At 34.9% G+C, this 14,703-nt stretch overlaps 1 protein-coding gene across 3 annotated transcripts in view; it reads right to left on the reverse strand.

Moving 5' to 3' along the window:
• The window catches only part of MTTP (microsomal triglyceride transfer protein), a 57,352-nt gene that overhangs the window by 20,549 nt on the left and 22,100 nt on the right, over nt 1-14,703 (reverse strand). For 2 of the 3 annotated variants that reach the window (XM_078366775.1, XM_078366774.1), the window contains 7 exons: nt 12,297-12,404; nt 10,683-10,799; nt 10,246-10,385; nt 7,158-7,308; nt 4,852-5,009; nt 1,904-2,072; nt 927-1,034 (listed from right to left, as the gene is read on the reverse strand). In XM_078366775.1, the coding sequence (XP_078222901.1) occupies nt 927-1,034; nt 1,904-2,072; nt 4,852-5,009; nt 7,158-7,308; nt 10,246-10,385; nt 10,683-10,799; nt 12,297-12,404 (951 nt within the window). Of the gene's footprint in view, nt 1-926; nt 1,035-1,903; nt 2,073-4,851; nt 5,010-7,157; nt 7,309-10,245; nt 10,386-10,682; nt 10,800-12,296; nt 12,405-12,501; nt 12,547-14,703 lie in introns of all 3 variants that reach the window. The other variant, XM_078366773.1, reaches the window with a different exon arrangement.

The raw sequence follows: 14,703 nt of genomic DNA on the forward strand, positions 1-14,703 counted from the left end.
GAACTTAGTAAGTTAATACTCAAACCTTTTCAATACTACTGTTTTTTAGTGATCTTTTTCATACTTAATGTACCTTCTAGTTTTGGCTTGCCTCTTTTGGAACAATTTGGTTTCAAGAACATTTCCCTGCTATTTTTAATAGCAAGCCCTTAGTAAGCAAAATAATACATAATGCTGTCTGAAGTAGAAAAAATGCTGACTGGACACTGGCTGTATAATGTAGACAGAAAAAAGACTGTTTTTAAAAAAATATATTTAGCATCTTTATTTGCATTATAGAAAGATGAGCTGTATTAGACATTAATCTATTCTGGTTTTCCATATTTAATTATACTTAAAAAGTGTTTTTGCTTTATTCTTTTTAGTAAGAAAGATGTGAAAATTGATAGTCCACTGAGGCAAGTGGAAAAGCTTTAGGTAAATGAAATTGAAAATAAGATATAAAATTCTCTGTAACTAAATTCCTACTATTAAAACTTGAAAGTGCAAACCACACTTATTATAAACAAAGTTCTGCTCTAGGAGATGGCCTTAGAATCTAACATTTTTTCTGAAACAGGAAGTATATCATACAAACCATTTAAAACTGAGTACATAGTGGGCACTCAATAAAGTATGTGGGTAGGGAGATTATTGTACTATTCACTTTTTAGCAAGTCTTATACTAAGTATTATCTATGTACCAGAAACTGGCAAGCAAAAACAGAGATTCATTTCTTCGTGGAACTTACATTCTAGTGATATAGAAAGATAAAATAAACATAATAAACAACTGAATTGTAACATGTCAGATGTCAAAAATTGCTATGCAAATAAGGTAAGTCGAATAAAGAGAATTAGGAGTGCCAACAGCAGGCAGCATGGTGAGTATCCAATAGGACGATGGTGTAGAATGATATAATACATGAGATTGGATTTGCACTTACTTTGAGTTTGCAGCCTTCATTCTGACACAACTTTCTGACAAGTGCCCCAATGATGATCATAACAGTTTCTCTGATGTCATTGCTCCCAATAGAACCTTTGAACTTACTCTATTAACCAAACAGGGATAAAACAGGTTACCAAGACATTTGAATATTTCCAAGGAACACTTAGTTAAATAAAAAAGTAACCAATACATACTTGAGAAGGTATTTTTATGTTTCTAGATTGTAAACTCAGAATTTTGCTTCTGAGACACTTACACTTTTGCTATCTAGCTTTGAACTGAAGAGTTAATTCCTTTTCAGGGATTTTTAAACCTGCAGTATAGGGAATTCTTAACGCTGGGGGTTTATGGATTGGATTCATTGGGTCAGTGAACAACAACAAAAAAAGGGGGTTGTAAAATTTTACGTATGAGTAAAAAGGGGATTCATCACTTTTATCAGAATCTCCATGGGTACATTTTCCAAAAGGATTATGAACTATTCCACTCAACAACAGGTAGACAAGTGCACTTAAAAAGAAAACAATCTTGGACCCAAGAGAAGTCTAATTTTTGTTTTCAACATTAATCTTTAACAGCAGAAGAATTGTATCTCTTCAGTGCAGGCTTATTAAATATGAGAATTTTTGAAGCTAAAACAAATCTTTTAAAATTGATTCCTGAAGCATAACTAGACTTCTCCCTGCTGAAATTCTGTCATATGCTATATAACATGATAGGTGAACACAATCTTTAAATTTCCATTTAGTTTACACTATTTAGTGAAATTGCAAAGAAGGCACTAAGTGAAATAGTTTATTGTACCTTTAATAATTAGTGGATAGAAAATAACCCAATTTGCATATGAATACTCAGAAGTCTCTAGTTGATAGCCTTCATTCTGTTCTAAGAAACCTTTAATTACTGTTTATATTCTTAAGAAATTTTATAGGAGCTAAGGGCCTTTATTTTCTCAGTGTCTATTTGACTTACAATGAGGGCTCGCAGGAGTTCTTCATTGGGATGAGAGGCAAATCCACAGGCATAGAGAAACCTCTCCTGGAGAATAACGCTACTGTCACTTTTGAAATCCAAAAAGTCCAAAATGGCTTCTAATGAGTCTGAGGTCTGAGCAGATGTGACAGCATCTACCAGCTGAGGTCTATTAGAAAAAAAGGCATAATCATGGATATCAATGTTTAGGGTAAGGAATACTTAAAAATCTCTGCCACTCACAGACTCTCTATTGGCTTGAAAAGACTTTTTTTTCATTTAAACAAATGAAAAAATGATTAAGACTTTCTCAAAAATACCCCTTCCCATTTTAATTTTCTCCCTTAATGCCTTTCTCTCTTACTCGAACAATGTATACTCGAACAAAATATACAAACTAATTTTACCATATTAACTAATCCAAGTATAATTTGAAGATTTGTAAATAAAAATTACATAAATACAATTCTAAATTAAGTTCTAATTCTTCCCTGTATAAGTAATGTATAAAAGCTATGGGTCCCCAAATTTATTCTCTTTCTTTAATTAGCTTTGCAAATGCACATATTTCACAAGCGCCTAATTGAACTAAAGTAGTATTGTTTGATGGAAAGATAAAAATTCCTTTTAACCTTATATGCAAGGGGAAAGGCTTTGCTCTGTTTAAAAATAAAAAACATCATGGTATAGTTCTATGTTCAACCACAATGACTATGTGTGAGCAGAATGGAACCCCTACAGGAAAACTCTAATTACATATTATAGTCATCAAAAATTTTTGGTTTTTGAGCCTGGGAAGGTAACATTTCTGAAAGTAATTGTCATACTAATGAACACATGTATGTAAATATTACATACTACATCTATATAAACACACCAGACATGTGACGTGTGCTTAGTAGTTTATACTTTTAAAAAATAATATGCTTGTAGTATTTTGACCCTAACAAAAACCTAATGAATTAAGCTTTAAGTTCTTTATCTGTAAAATGAAACTTAAGTAGTATTTACCTCAGGATTGTTAGGGGGATTAAATTGTGTTATCCATGTAAAACATTCAGAAGAGTGCTTGACATATAGTAAGTGATTGATAAATATTAGCTGTTATTAATACCATGCCTTTAATATTAATATACCCCTTTACATGCTAGGAAATAGACTCAGATATACCTAGTCATTTGTTCAAGGACACATAGCTGGTAAATGGCATTGCTTGGATTGAAACCTAGGTTTTTCTCACTCTGGAGTCCATGGTTTCTTAATTACATTAGTGTTTCTCAAAGCTTTTTCCATGTAACACTAGTCCTACAAAATGCTTTAAGAAAAGAGATTATCAAGGTCATATATTTTAGAAAATATACAAGAAAACTTATCAGAATATTGTCTGATCAAAGATACTAAAAATTTCTGCAACAGAGAAAAATTAACTTGGTTTCATCCAGAGGTTTGCAAACTGAGTTGCTCACAGAATCTTTTCCTTTTTGCATACCCGTTAACTTCCTACAAATTAAAGGATACAAAATACAGGCTCTTCGGGAAATGTTACATTCCACCACCCTGCCTCTCACTATCCTAAAATAAGTAGAATTATTATCCCTATTTTACAGATGTTGAAAGTGAGGCTCAGAGAAACTAAATATAAAAGACTTCCTTGGCCAGGTGCAGTGGCTTATGCCTGAATCCCAGCACTTTGGGAGGCCAAGGCTGGTAGATCACCTGAAGTTGGGAGTTCAAGACCAGCCCGACCAACATGGAGAGAAACCACGTCTCTACTAAAAATACACAATTAGCTGGGTGTGGTGGCGCATGCCTGTAATCCCAGCTACTCAGGAAGCTGAGGCATGAGAATCACTTGAACCTGGAAGGCAGAAGTTGCAGTGAGCCAAGATAGTGCCATTGCACTCCAGCCTGGGCAACAAGAGCAAAACTCAGTCTCAAAAAAAAAAAAAAAAAAAAAAAGACTTCCTTAAAGGATATACTGCTATTGGAGGTCAGAATTTAAACTAGATTTTCTGATTTTAGTTAATCCTAGTATCCTTTCTATTACACTATATCATACGTGTGTTGCATGTTATATGATTCGATATTGTATAAATAATCTGATTTAGAAAATACGTTACACAGTCCTTCAAATTATGCTGCTTTAAAATTTTTAGGATACAGATAATGCTGAGATTTAGTATAATCTCTATGCTAACTACCTACCTAATTATTCCACTTTTATTTTCAGTAAATTTGGCTTTTATGTTAAGACAATGCCTATGTACTTTCAGAATAGTGAAATGTTACAAAATAACAGAATGATTCCATGTTACAAAATAAAAATACATTGTATTTAGAAACAAATGCAATGTTTTTGGGAAAGAAGTCAACTCTGTTTATTACACATGTAGAATGGATCATAGTTTTACCAAATATTAAATAATGTGTGGATTTATTTTCTCCAGATTCTTTTCACTATTTGCCTCAGTTCTCAATTTTGTACAGAAAACATAGTTTCAACTGACTCTTTAGTGAAATCACATTTTCAGCTGAAGAAGTCAAACCTTTTTTGTTGTTGTTTTTAAAATCAACTCAAATCTGTTCAGGTGTCAATTAACAGCATGAGGAGCACAATTTCAAAAACAGCGAAGCAGCACATGTGACACGGTGTCACTACCAAGCCCTGCTTTCACCTGTCTATGCACCAATCTAGTCCTAATTTAAACTCATAAACACATCTACATGTTCATCCCAAGTCCCTGCTGAAAATCTGCTATTGTATTTCTGGTCAAGTGACCATTAAATTACTGCACGGTGGCATAACTGTTCAGTGAAAATGTAGTACAACAAAATAATTGTTTTGGAGGTGGGGCAGTTGGTTTAAAAGGGATCTTTCTTGCTTCACAAAACCAACAATCCAGAAATGTTTCTGACAGACAACCCCACACAAATGTTGGGGAACTTACAATACTTCCTTGCTTTCTGTCTTTAGGATTTGAAGGATCTCTTCTTTCTTCGCAGTCCTGAGGTGCTGAACGAAGGCGAGGAAGTTTCTGACAGCCTCAGCCTTGGAGAGGTTGTCAGGCTGCAGGTATTTCCTGGTGGACTGCCAGTGCTCCAAGAGCTGCAAAACATAGCTGCAGGCTCATACCCCACTCATAACTGTGAATGTCCACGTTTACAAAGGCTGTTCTCCAAAGAATAAAATGTCCCTTGTGTCTGAAGCAAAAGCAGCTTTTTGTACCTTACTTCAAGATACCTGATAGTTCCCTACCCATATCACACCCCTGGGACTTCCACTTACTTTGCATACCATTCCTCTATAGGAGGACCGTTTTTGTCTCAAGCTAAATATTCATATTTAGCTTGAAGAGGCTGGGGCAAAAATTAACTGGTTTCTGGGTATATAGGTTACTTCATGGCTACACCAAGGGAATTGTATCTGAGGACAGGCTTTGACTACCATAATGCAATTTAAATTGTGTAGAATTTTAATTAACAGCAAAATATTCCAGAGTTAAAATAATTAGAACTGCTGAAGAATTGCTTCAGATTTCTCATTTACCTACACCTCACTGAAAGTCAGTTTTCCTGTGAGCTCCCTATTCTATCTCTTTATTGTTTTCTTTGTATGAAATTCAATGTTTTGCTATTGCTAAGGTCCAAATTATTCATTGCTTATATCTATGTTTTGTAGAGTAGCATTTAGATAAAGGTAATTCTTACACACTCTAAGTTATTCTATTGCGGTTTTAAAAAATAGTATTAGGTTGTTGCAAAAGTAATGGCAAAAACTGTAATTACTGTTGCAGCAACTTAATAAATAGTTCTAATTAATGGCATTTCTTGGCTTTGAAACAAACTGAATAACTTATTTTTCATACTTTATTACTTTCCCCTCTAGTTTTATGAAATCCTATCAGTGACCTCTAACTCTTTAACTCTGTAGCAATCAACTTGCTGCCAGTTTTTAAATTATTCATTACTTCTAATCAGCAATAGATATTTATTTTTCTCTTTTTCAAGTCCCTTTTAGCTATCTAATCTTAAGAGAATATTCCAAGTGAAATTCCAGCTGTACTTAGCTAAAAATTTACTGGGTGGTTTCTGAAGGCAGAGAGCATATCAATATGAATTCAAGTGTTTTGTTTTTGTTTTGCTTTAAAGAGCTGCAATAGGATTTACAAAAGCAAATTCCTCAATGACATAAATAAGTCCTTTTCTACAATAATTAAGAAATAATTATCAAAAATCTTATATGGCTCATGTTTAATATCTATGGGAGAGAAATTAATAGTGCAGAGCTAAGAAAAGATTGGTTTCACTAACCACTTTCCTAATTACCATCTCATACAACATTAGAAAATTATATTAGAACATTAAATGACATATGAAAAAAAAACGGGTAAAAGAAGTAACAATGTTTGAAAATGATGATTTTGTGTTTTAAAATGTTTCATTTTTTCCTCTAACTCAATTTCAGAAACTAACAAGGAATTACTGTCTTGTACTTTAAGCGAATTATGGTATTACATCTTGATGATTTCACTTTGCTGAACACCAGTAATATAGAAGGAAAGAGCATCTCCCTATAGCTACATACAGAGCATGAAACCAAGGTTTTGCTCTTCTGACAAGAGATTAAAGATAAGGAAATGCTGAATGGTAAGTCATTTCTCTGTCTATCGTAACTGATTCATGCAATAAAATGAAAATTTTCTTTGTTGGATTAAAAGTGTTACAAGATAATCTACACTTTGCCCTGGGGATGAGATATCGCATTTCTGACAGTAATTATAGGGGAAATTGGGGTAAAGATGTGCTTCCTAATTTAGGCAATGATCCTAGTATTCTTTTTCAGTCCTCGCAGCAATATTCAAAGCACTGAGTCCAGTAAAGTAAGTTATCTGTGGACATATCACTATTATGTGACAGAACTTTCAGGGTTCAGCCTTTGTCCACGTTCTTGATATCATATGCTTCCCCCTAATTCATTAAGCCCTCTATCCTCCCTGAATTCTAGATGTGACTTATTAAAGGCTGTCCTTGAGTTATAAAGCTTTTTGAGAGAAATGAATGGTAACTATTCGTTAATTATTGATATATCATGCACCATCTCAGGTGCATATTGTGAGACGGCTGTCATCACAACTCTGTGGTAGCTGGTAGTTTTTTAGAAACTTTCTTCATTAAATGAACTGATGTTTTCACTGGAGACAAAAGGAAAACAGAGTCTGATGTCATGATTATTCCCATATTTGTTCGCACTTACAGAAGGACATCCTTTACACTGGCTCTGGAAGATCTGCCCCACAATGGGAATGGCTGTGTACTTTGAATCGACTGCTTTGACCATGGCTGTAACTTGCTTTCCAGACATCAGTCTTGGGCCTGCTTCGGTCGTCTTCAGCTCTAATTTCTGCCTGCATAACACCAAAGGGAAATACTACATTATAATCATTCTTTTGAGTGAACAAGATACTAATTGCCATTCTTTTGTCAAACAAGACATTAATTTATTCAAGTTGTATATAGCCATGTCTTTCAAACTGTGGTATCTCCAGAGGTAGCGGAAAGCTCATAAGGAAGTCTTTCTAGAGCTACAATTGTATTAGAAGATTTGAAAGTTTAAGTTTGGATTTTCAAAATATTATGTCAAGAGTATACAGGGAAGAAAATTTGCCTGGATGCTGAATAAGATCTGAGATGACAGCTCTTTTGAATTTAGCCTAGCTTTCTGAAAATGATATCGTCAATACAAACGTGTTACTTATTAACCATGACAGCTAGAAAAGCTTATTTTCCAAAAATAGTCTCACTATATTTTTGTCTGAAATACTCTTCCAGAACCTGTCTGTCATCAAAAGGTAGGGCCTACATCCCTCTCCTTGAACCTGGGTAGGACTCTGACTGCCCCAACTAATAGAGGAGACTGGAAGTAACATGTGATATCTAAGGCTATGTCTTAAAAGAGAACTCAGCTTTTTTCTGGCACACTATCAGAACATGTGCTTCAGAGTCTTAAGCTGCCACAGAGGAAGTCTGGCTATGTGAAGCTGCCATGCTGAGAGGCCACAGAGAAATATAGAGAATTGCACAAGGAGCCTCAGTTGTTTGAGTCTTTCCAGCCCAAGCACCAGATACATGGGGAAACAACCTTTGAATAGTTTCAGCTCTAGCCAGTAACTATCTGCAACTACATAATAGATGCCTAGCAAGGCCAAGGCAGGCCTGCAAATTATGTCAGAGAAAAATACAACGATTGTTGCATTTTATACCACTAAATCTGGGTGGTTTGTTACATAGCAATGGAAATCTCATATGCCTGATAAGTAATGTAAAATACTTATTTTATATGAAAAGATAAGAAAACACTATTGATATACCAGTAGTATAAGAAGTAGAATGCAAAATCCTACTCCAGATGAGACTTCTATAAAACTTCAAGCATTTTAATGAGGTACTTTTTACTAAGATTTTGCATCCATTTGGTGCTAATATTAGAACTACTCCAGAGAAATGTTTTGAGAGGCAATAGCATAAGGTATAATACATTCACTGCTAGAAAACAATGTTTTCTGAATTAAAATCTGATAATAACAGAAACTCTTAGATTTAAAATTCTAGTTCTTAACCCTGGAAGAACAATCCTGTCCAGAGAAATAGTCTTCAATTGAAAAATAGGTCTAAATATTTAAGTTGCATATGTCACATCAAAAATTTTGCCGCATCTCTTTACTATGGAAGTTTCTATGCTTTTTAACAACAACGTTGTTTTTAAAAAAACTCTTAAGAGAAAAATTACAAATGATACCGCTTTTTAACCTTAACATTAAAAACATTTGACAAAGAAATTAGAAAACGATCTAGAATGAATCAAGTATTTAGTCTTTTTAAAACTTAAATTCTATTCAATAAATAATTGATTTTTAATAAAATTTCATTTAAAAAGTAATTATTTACCACATGGCATGAATTACTATAGATGATGTAATAAATAAAGATGAACAAGATATAATCGCTGTTTTCAAGGAGCTTACAGTTGAAATGGGAAAGCATAATAAACACAGTCATGTGCTGCATAAGGATGTTTTGGTCAATAACGGACCCATGTATGAAGGCGGTCCCATGAGACTATGAAGCAGAAACATTCCTCTTGCCTAGTGACATCACAGCTGTCCTATGATCATAGTGCAAAGAATTACTCACGTTTCTGGTGATGCTGGTGGAAACATACCTACTGTGCTACCGTTAAATAAAAGTATAGCACATGCAGTTACTTACACTACACAGTATTTGATAATCATGATAACTGATTATTACTGATTTATGTATTTATTATACCATACATTTTATTATTATTTTAGAGTACATTCCTTCTACTTATTAAAAATATTAACTGTAAAACAGCCTCAGGCAGGTCCTTCCGGAGGTATTTCAGAAGAAACCATTGTTATCATAGGAGGTGACAGAGCCATGTGTGTTACTGCACCTGAAGACCTTCCAGTGAAACAAGATGTGCAGGTTGTAGGTTCCTTTCACTGGAGGAAAACAGTGATACTGATGATACTGACCTTGTGTAGGCCTAGGCTAACATATATGTTTATGTCTTAATTTTTAACAAGAAAATTTTAAAAAGTAAAAAATAAAACATTTTAAAAATAGAAAAAAGCTTATAGAATAAGGACTTAAAGAAAAAATATTTTTGTACATCTGTATGACTTCTACAGAGAAGTCAAAAAGCTAACAAAAATTAAAAAGTTTTTAAAGTAAAAAAGTTACAGTAAGCTAAAGTTAATTTATGATTGAGGAAAAATGATTCTTAGAAATTCAGTGTAGCATAAGTGTACAGTGTTTATAAAGTCTACAGCAATGTACAGTGATGTCCTCGTCTATCACATTCACTCACTGCTCCTTTGGTGATTCACGCAGAGCAACTTTCAGCCCTGCAAATTTCATTTATGTACCTGCTAAGGAATAAAGGTACAACTATACAGTATCTTTTATACTGTACTTTTTTTGCTGACTTTATCTATGTTTAGATACATAAAAACTTACCATTGTGTTTAATTATCTACAGTATGCACTACAGCAATATGCTATACAGGTTTGTAGCTTAGGAGCAATAGGCTATAACATATAATGTAGGCTAGGCCATCTGTGTTTGTGTATGTACACTCTATGATGTTTGCACAATGATGAAATTGCCTAACAATGCATTTCTCAGAACTTATTCCCATTGTTAAGCAATGCATGACTGTGTATACACACACACACACACACACAGATCAATTTACAAATCAAGTTTAACAATATAACAAAGAATAGCAAAGAAAATAAAAATTTTAGCATTATCTTACTTTGATACTATTTTCCCTGTAATGGTTCGTAGGAAATTCAGCCCCAAAGCATGTATTTCTTCTGCAAGCACAGCTATAACAAAGCTGTCTTCTATCTTATAGGTAGTGACAGATGTAGCTTTTGAGCTGACACCCAAGACCTAAATGAATAAATAGCCATCTTTATAACAAGTAATCATCTTTTAAATTATCGAATCAAGTCAAATAGCAAACTATCTTTCAGTCTACAAAAGACCTTCCCCATTACATCCATCCCTTATCACCAATACTTACAACATATTTAAATGAGTCTATTCATTTCATTTAGGTGAATTTACAGCCTAAACTAAAAATTATGTTTCAAAATTATATTTCTACTTTATTCTCCTATCATATTAAATTAATCTCTACAAAATGTAATTATTTGAATGCCTCAAAGAAAGTGACATCTATCATACCTGATTTGGGGTCGTAAATCCAGACCTCTCTATTTTGCATGAATCCAAAGCCTTAATTTTGATCACTTTGTCTTGATGAGCCTGGTAGGTCACTTTGCAATTTCCAGAGATATCTACCTAAAAAGAAAGGCAAGGGCATAATGCTTAGGATTCCTTCTGGGCCATTGGAATTCTAATGAGATGTGGCTTGAAAACTGAGGTCTCTAATATGCCATAAGGGATGCTTTTTTCTTCCCCAGGATGATAAGATACAAAGACAGGAACGAGGTTTCCAGTAGTTCATTGATTCCTTCCTATTCTCTTTGGTTGAGTCTTACTAGTGCCTTCTCATGTTTTTCAGGAATAATGTGGGATTTCCTACTTCTCTCTAAATCCAATTAGAATTAGACAAATGGCCTGGTAATAATTGAAACCTTTGATAAATGGGTAATTCTGTGGCAAGGAAGTTGATTGTTAATGTTGTATCTAAATTCTCTCTCTCTGTCTCTCTCTCTCTCTCTGTGTGTGTGTGTGTGTGTGTGTGTGTGTGTGTGTGTGTGTATAACTTCTACTAGCTGAGTATGATTAGAAATTCTTAAAATCCTATGGGATTAACTCAAATCATTATTAGCTACATCATCAGTTTGAGTTTAGGCAAATGTATCCCAATGCAGGCTCTGTCTAGCCTCTCTAAGCTTTTTCCTGGGGCCTCTGCCAGCATCACAGAGGCAGAAGTCTCTTTTCTAGTAAGCTAACCAATATTCTTTTGGTCTGGCCCTACCATCATATTTTTCACACATTTATGGGCTTGTTGAATTCAGACTAAGAAACTTGGACTCCATTCAGCCTTGACTCCAGGTGAGATACTGGAAGATCCACCTAACTTCTCTAGTTTCTTCTTTTGTAAAATGAGCAATGCTTGTAAAGACCAGTTGTTCCCCACATTGAAAATGCATCCAAATAATCCAGGAAAGCTATTAAAATATAGATGTTGGGCCAAGCACAGTGGCTCACACCTGTAATTCCAGCACTTTGGGAGGCCAAGGTGGGTGGGTCATCCAAGGTCAGGAGTTCAAGGCCAGCCTGGCCAACATGCTGAAACCCTGTCTCTACTAAAAATACAAAAATTAGCTGGGTGTGGTGGCGCATGCCTGTCATCCCAGCTACTTGGGAAGCTGAGGCAGGAGAATTGCTTGAACCTGGGAGGTGGAGGTTGCAGTGAGCTGAGATTGCACCACTGCATTCCAGCCTGGGCCACAGAGTGAGACTTCATCTCAAAATATACATATATACAGATGTTTGGGTCATCCCTGTTCTACTGAATCAGAATCTCTGGGATGAATATAGGGAATCTATATTTGTAACAAGCCCCTCTATGGTACAGTGATGTCTGGGAACCACTGGAAGGATCCCCACTAAGTTCCTTTAGTATGAATAATTCTAATTCTCTCTATCTTGTAATTGATTAACAAAACACTGGGGTAAATGGCAATTGTTTCACATGTAAATGAGACTTTACTACACAACTCACCTTTTCTGAGCATTACTTTATTAGTAACTCTACTGAAGTTTTATAAGTAGAAATCTTTACAAATTTTATTGAGATGCTGAATTTTTAATAATATTGGTAAGTACCTCATTGGTGGTTCCAGAGCTTAACTGTGTCTGAAATAGGCTAGCCAGGCCTCTCTTGATATTTTCTATGGCCACTGGCTCATTTTTATATGAGTAGAAATCTTTGACCTGGTAGGGAAAGGGAAACAGAAAAAACATAAATGAAGCAAAAATGCACCATTTATCAGATTAGTTGAATAAGTGTCAGGCAAGGTCAGATCCTTACCTGTATAAATCCTGGAAGAGATCTGACACTCCAATTCTGCAATTTCTGTTTTGTGAAAAGAAGCTACTTAAATCTCTACGACCACGAGAATATGAAATTTAGGGAGATTGATAATGAAGGCTCTGTGCACAATGGGTACAGCACCAGGAAAGAGCACTGATATAGGCTGGGAGCCTCATGAAAACAAGGATTTCCAAAGGAAGAGAAATGATAAACATTCTGTTTGAAGATGTCACCATGTTCTCTACCTGTAACCAAACTTGAAACAAAAAATTATATATATATATATATACACATACATACAGAAGGTTGGAAAATTTGAGGCTGAGATTGCGACTGCTGCATATCCTGCCCCAGGCACTGCTTTGAGGTTCCCATCAGAAGGCAGAGAAAGGAGGTTGAAACAAGGAGGGTGACTGTGATTTGGCAGGAATAGTAAACCACTTAGCTTTGTTTTATCACCCTTGATATTTATAGGCAGAGAGATGATAACAGTGTCTTATGCCATTTTGATCATTTAGCTCATGTTTTAAAAATAAGGATAAAATTACAAAGTGAATTTTCTGGAAAGTAGCTTCTTGGTTTTCACCCTGTAGACTTCAAATGCATCACACAATTTAGAAATAGAGAATAGATTTGTGCCCCCTGTAAAAATTCCTAAGGTCTATAATAATTATAGCTGAGCACTTCTACCAAAAATATCCTGAATGCCTTCCTATTACTTTTTAAAACCAACCATACTTTCTCAAGTAAAACAAAAAGCTCAATAATTATGCAATGAATCCAAATAATACCAAGCTCAATAATTTAGCCTACATAAAAACTCTCTTGTGTTTTAGAAGAAGAGAATAATTTGCCTGAATTAACCAAACAAGTGTCTCAAATCTCTATTGTTACTTTCTACATATACTCTGCCTAGTGATGAATTTACTAGGTGCTTTATCTGGCAATCAGTTTTAGTCATTACACTGGACTAACCTATAAATGTTGGAATAGTGTGTGTCTGGCTTAGAAAGGAATTGGATAATGACCTCAGTGTCTGAAAATTCGCAGTATCATATTCTCAAACAAATCACTGGCAATATCTCAGACCCAAGCCTGAGTTTCCGAAGTTCTATTTTGTAAACTATATTTCCTTTCCTTTAATAATCACAACGTAATTTCCTTTTCAAATATTTGGAAGTATATTTCCAGATATCATGACTATTAGAAGTTCATAACTATATTGCCCTAAAATAGTCAGGAGTGTTTACTCAGTGGCAATACACACATGTCTATATGGCCCATGTCTTTTTGGTATGAATCTTGAAGACTTTAGAAAGCAAGATGATCTCCTAAGTGGGAAAAATACCAGTACTGTCACCACTATGTTGCTTTCCTTCCAGGTTACAAAATGTACCTGAACTATTTTTAAAGTTTTACCTAAAATGTAAGGAAAGCCAGTTCTTGGATTTAATCTTTGGACTATGCATAAGGTTAAGTGCTTATCTGTTACTGATACACTGCTACGGAGCAAGTTTTGATCTTGACGTCTGGATCCCTTAGAAAATGGTGTTAGAGCCTTTTTTCCCTCCTAGCAGGCAGAATGATAGATATAAACTGTGAGACGCATACAAAATTTTTTTTCATCCTATTAGTTTTTATTGCTTCCCCAGAACTAGAAAAATGGACACATCTCTTTTACTTTTATGTGACTGGTACTTCTAGGGCCTGTTTCTTTAGTGCAGGCTGATGAGATCCAAAGTGAAGATACTACTGATATCCATACCAGCTAAACGTCAAAACTGATAGAATTGAGCTGCCTTGTAATTCTTTAAAAAATGATAATATGAAGTCAGAATTTTGCAGTTCGAGTCACATGGCTGTCACAGCAATAATCTTAAATTCATTATTTCACAACAGGGACTGAGTTAAGTTTTATTATACTCAGGCCATAAAGCTGATTACTTCATTCAGCATTGAAATTAGTTCTGAACATTCAAGAGCACAGGGTTCTTATCTAAATTCACAGTCCTCAGAGCTTCCAAAGAGCAGCAGCAGGTACTGTACGTCCTGGTTACAAACAAAATCTTTAATCCAAGGAAACCACGTCTAGAGGGAGACTGGTAAGATGGCTGGGAAGGAGGTGCAGTGCCTCTTTCAGCCAAATATGAGGGGCCAATTTCCTCTTGAAATCGGCAGGCATCATTCATATTTTCTTTA

The sequence above is a fragment of the Callithrix jacchus genome, chromosome 3 (genome assembly GCF_049354715.1).
Source record: "Callithrix jacchus isolate 240 chromosome 3, calJac240_pri, whole genome shotgun sequence".
Classification (NCBI taxonomy): Eukaryota; Metazoa; Chordata; class Mammalia; order Primates; family Cebidae; genus Callithrix; species Callithrix jacchus.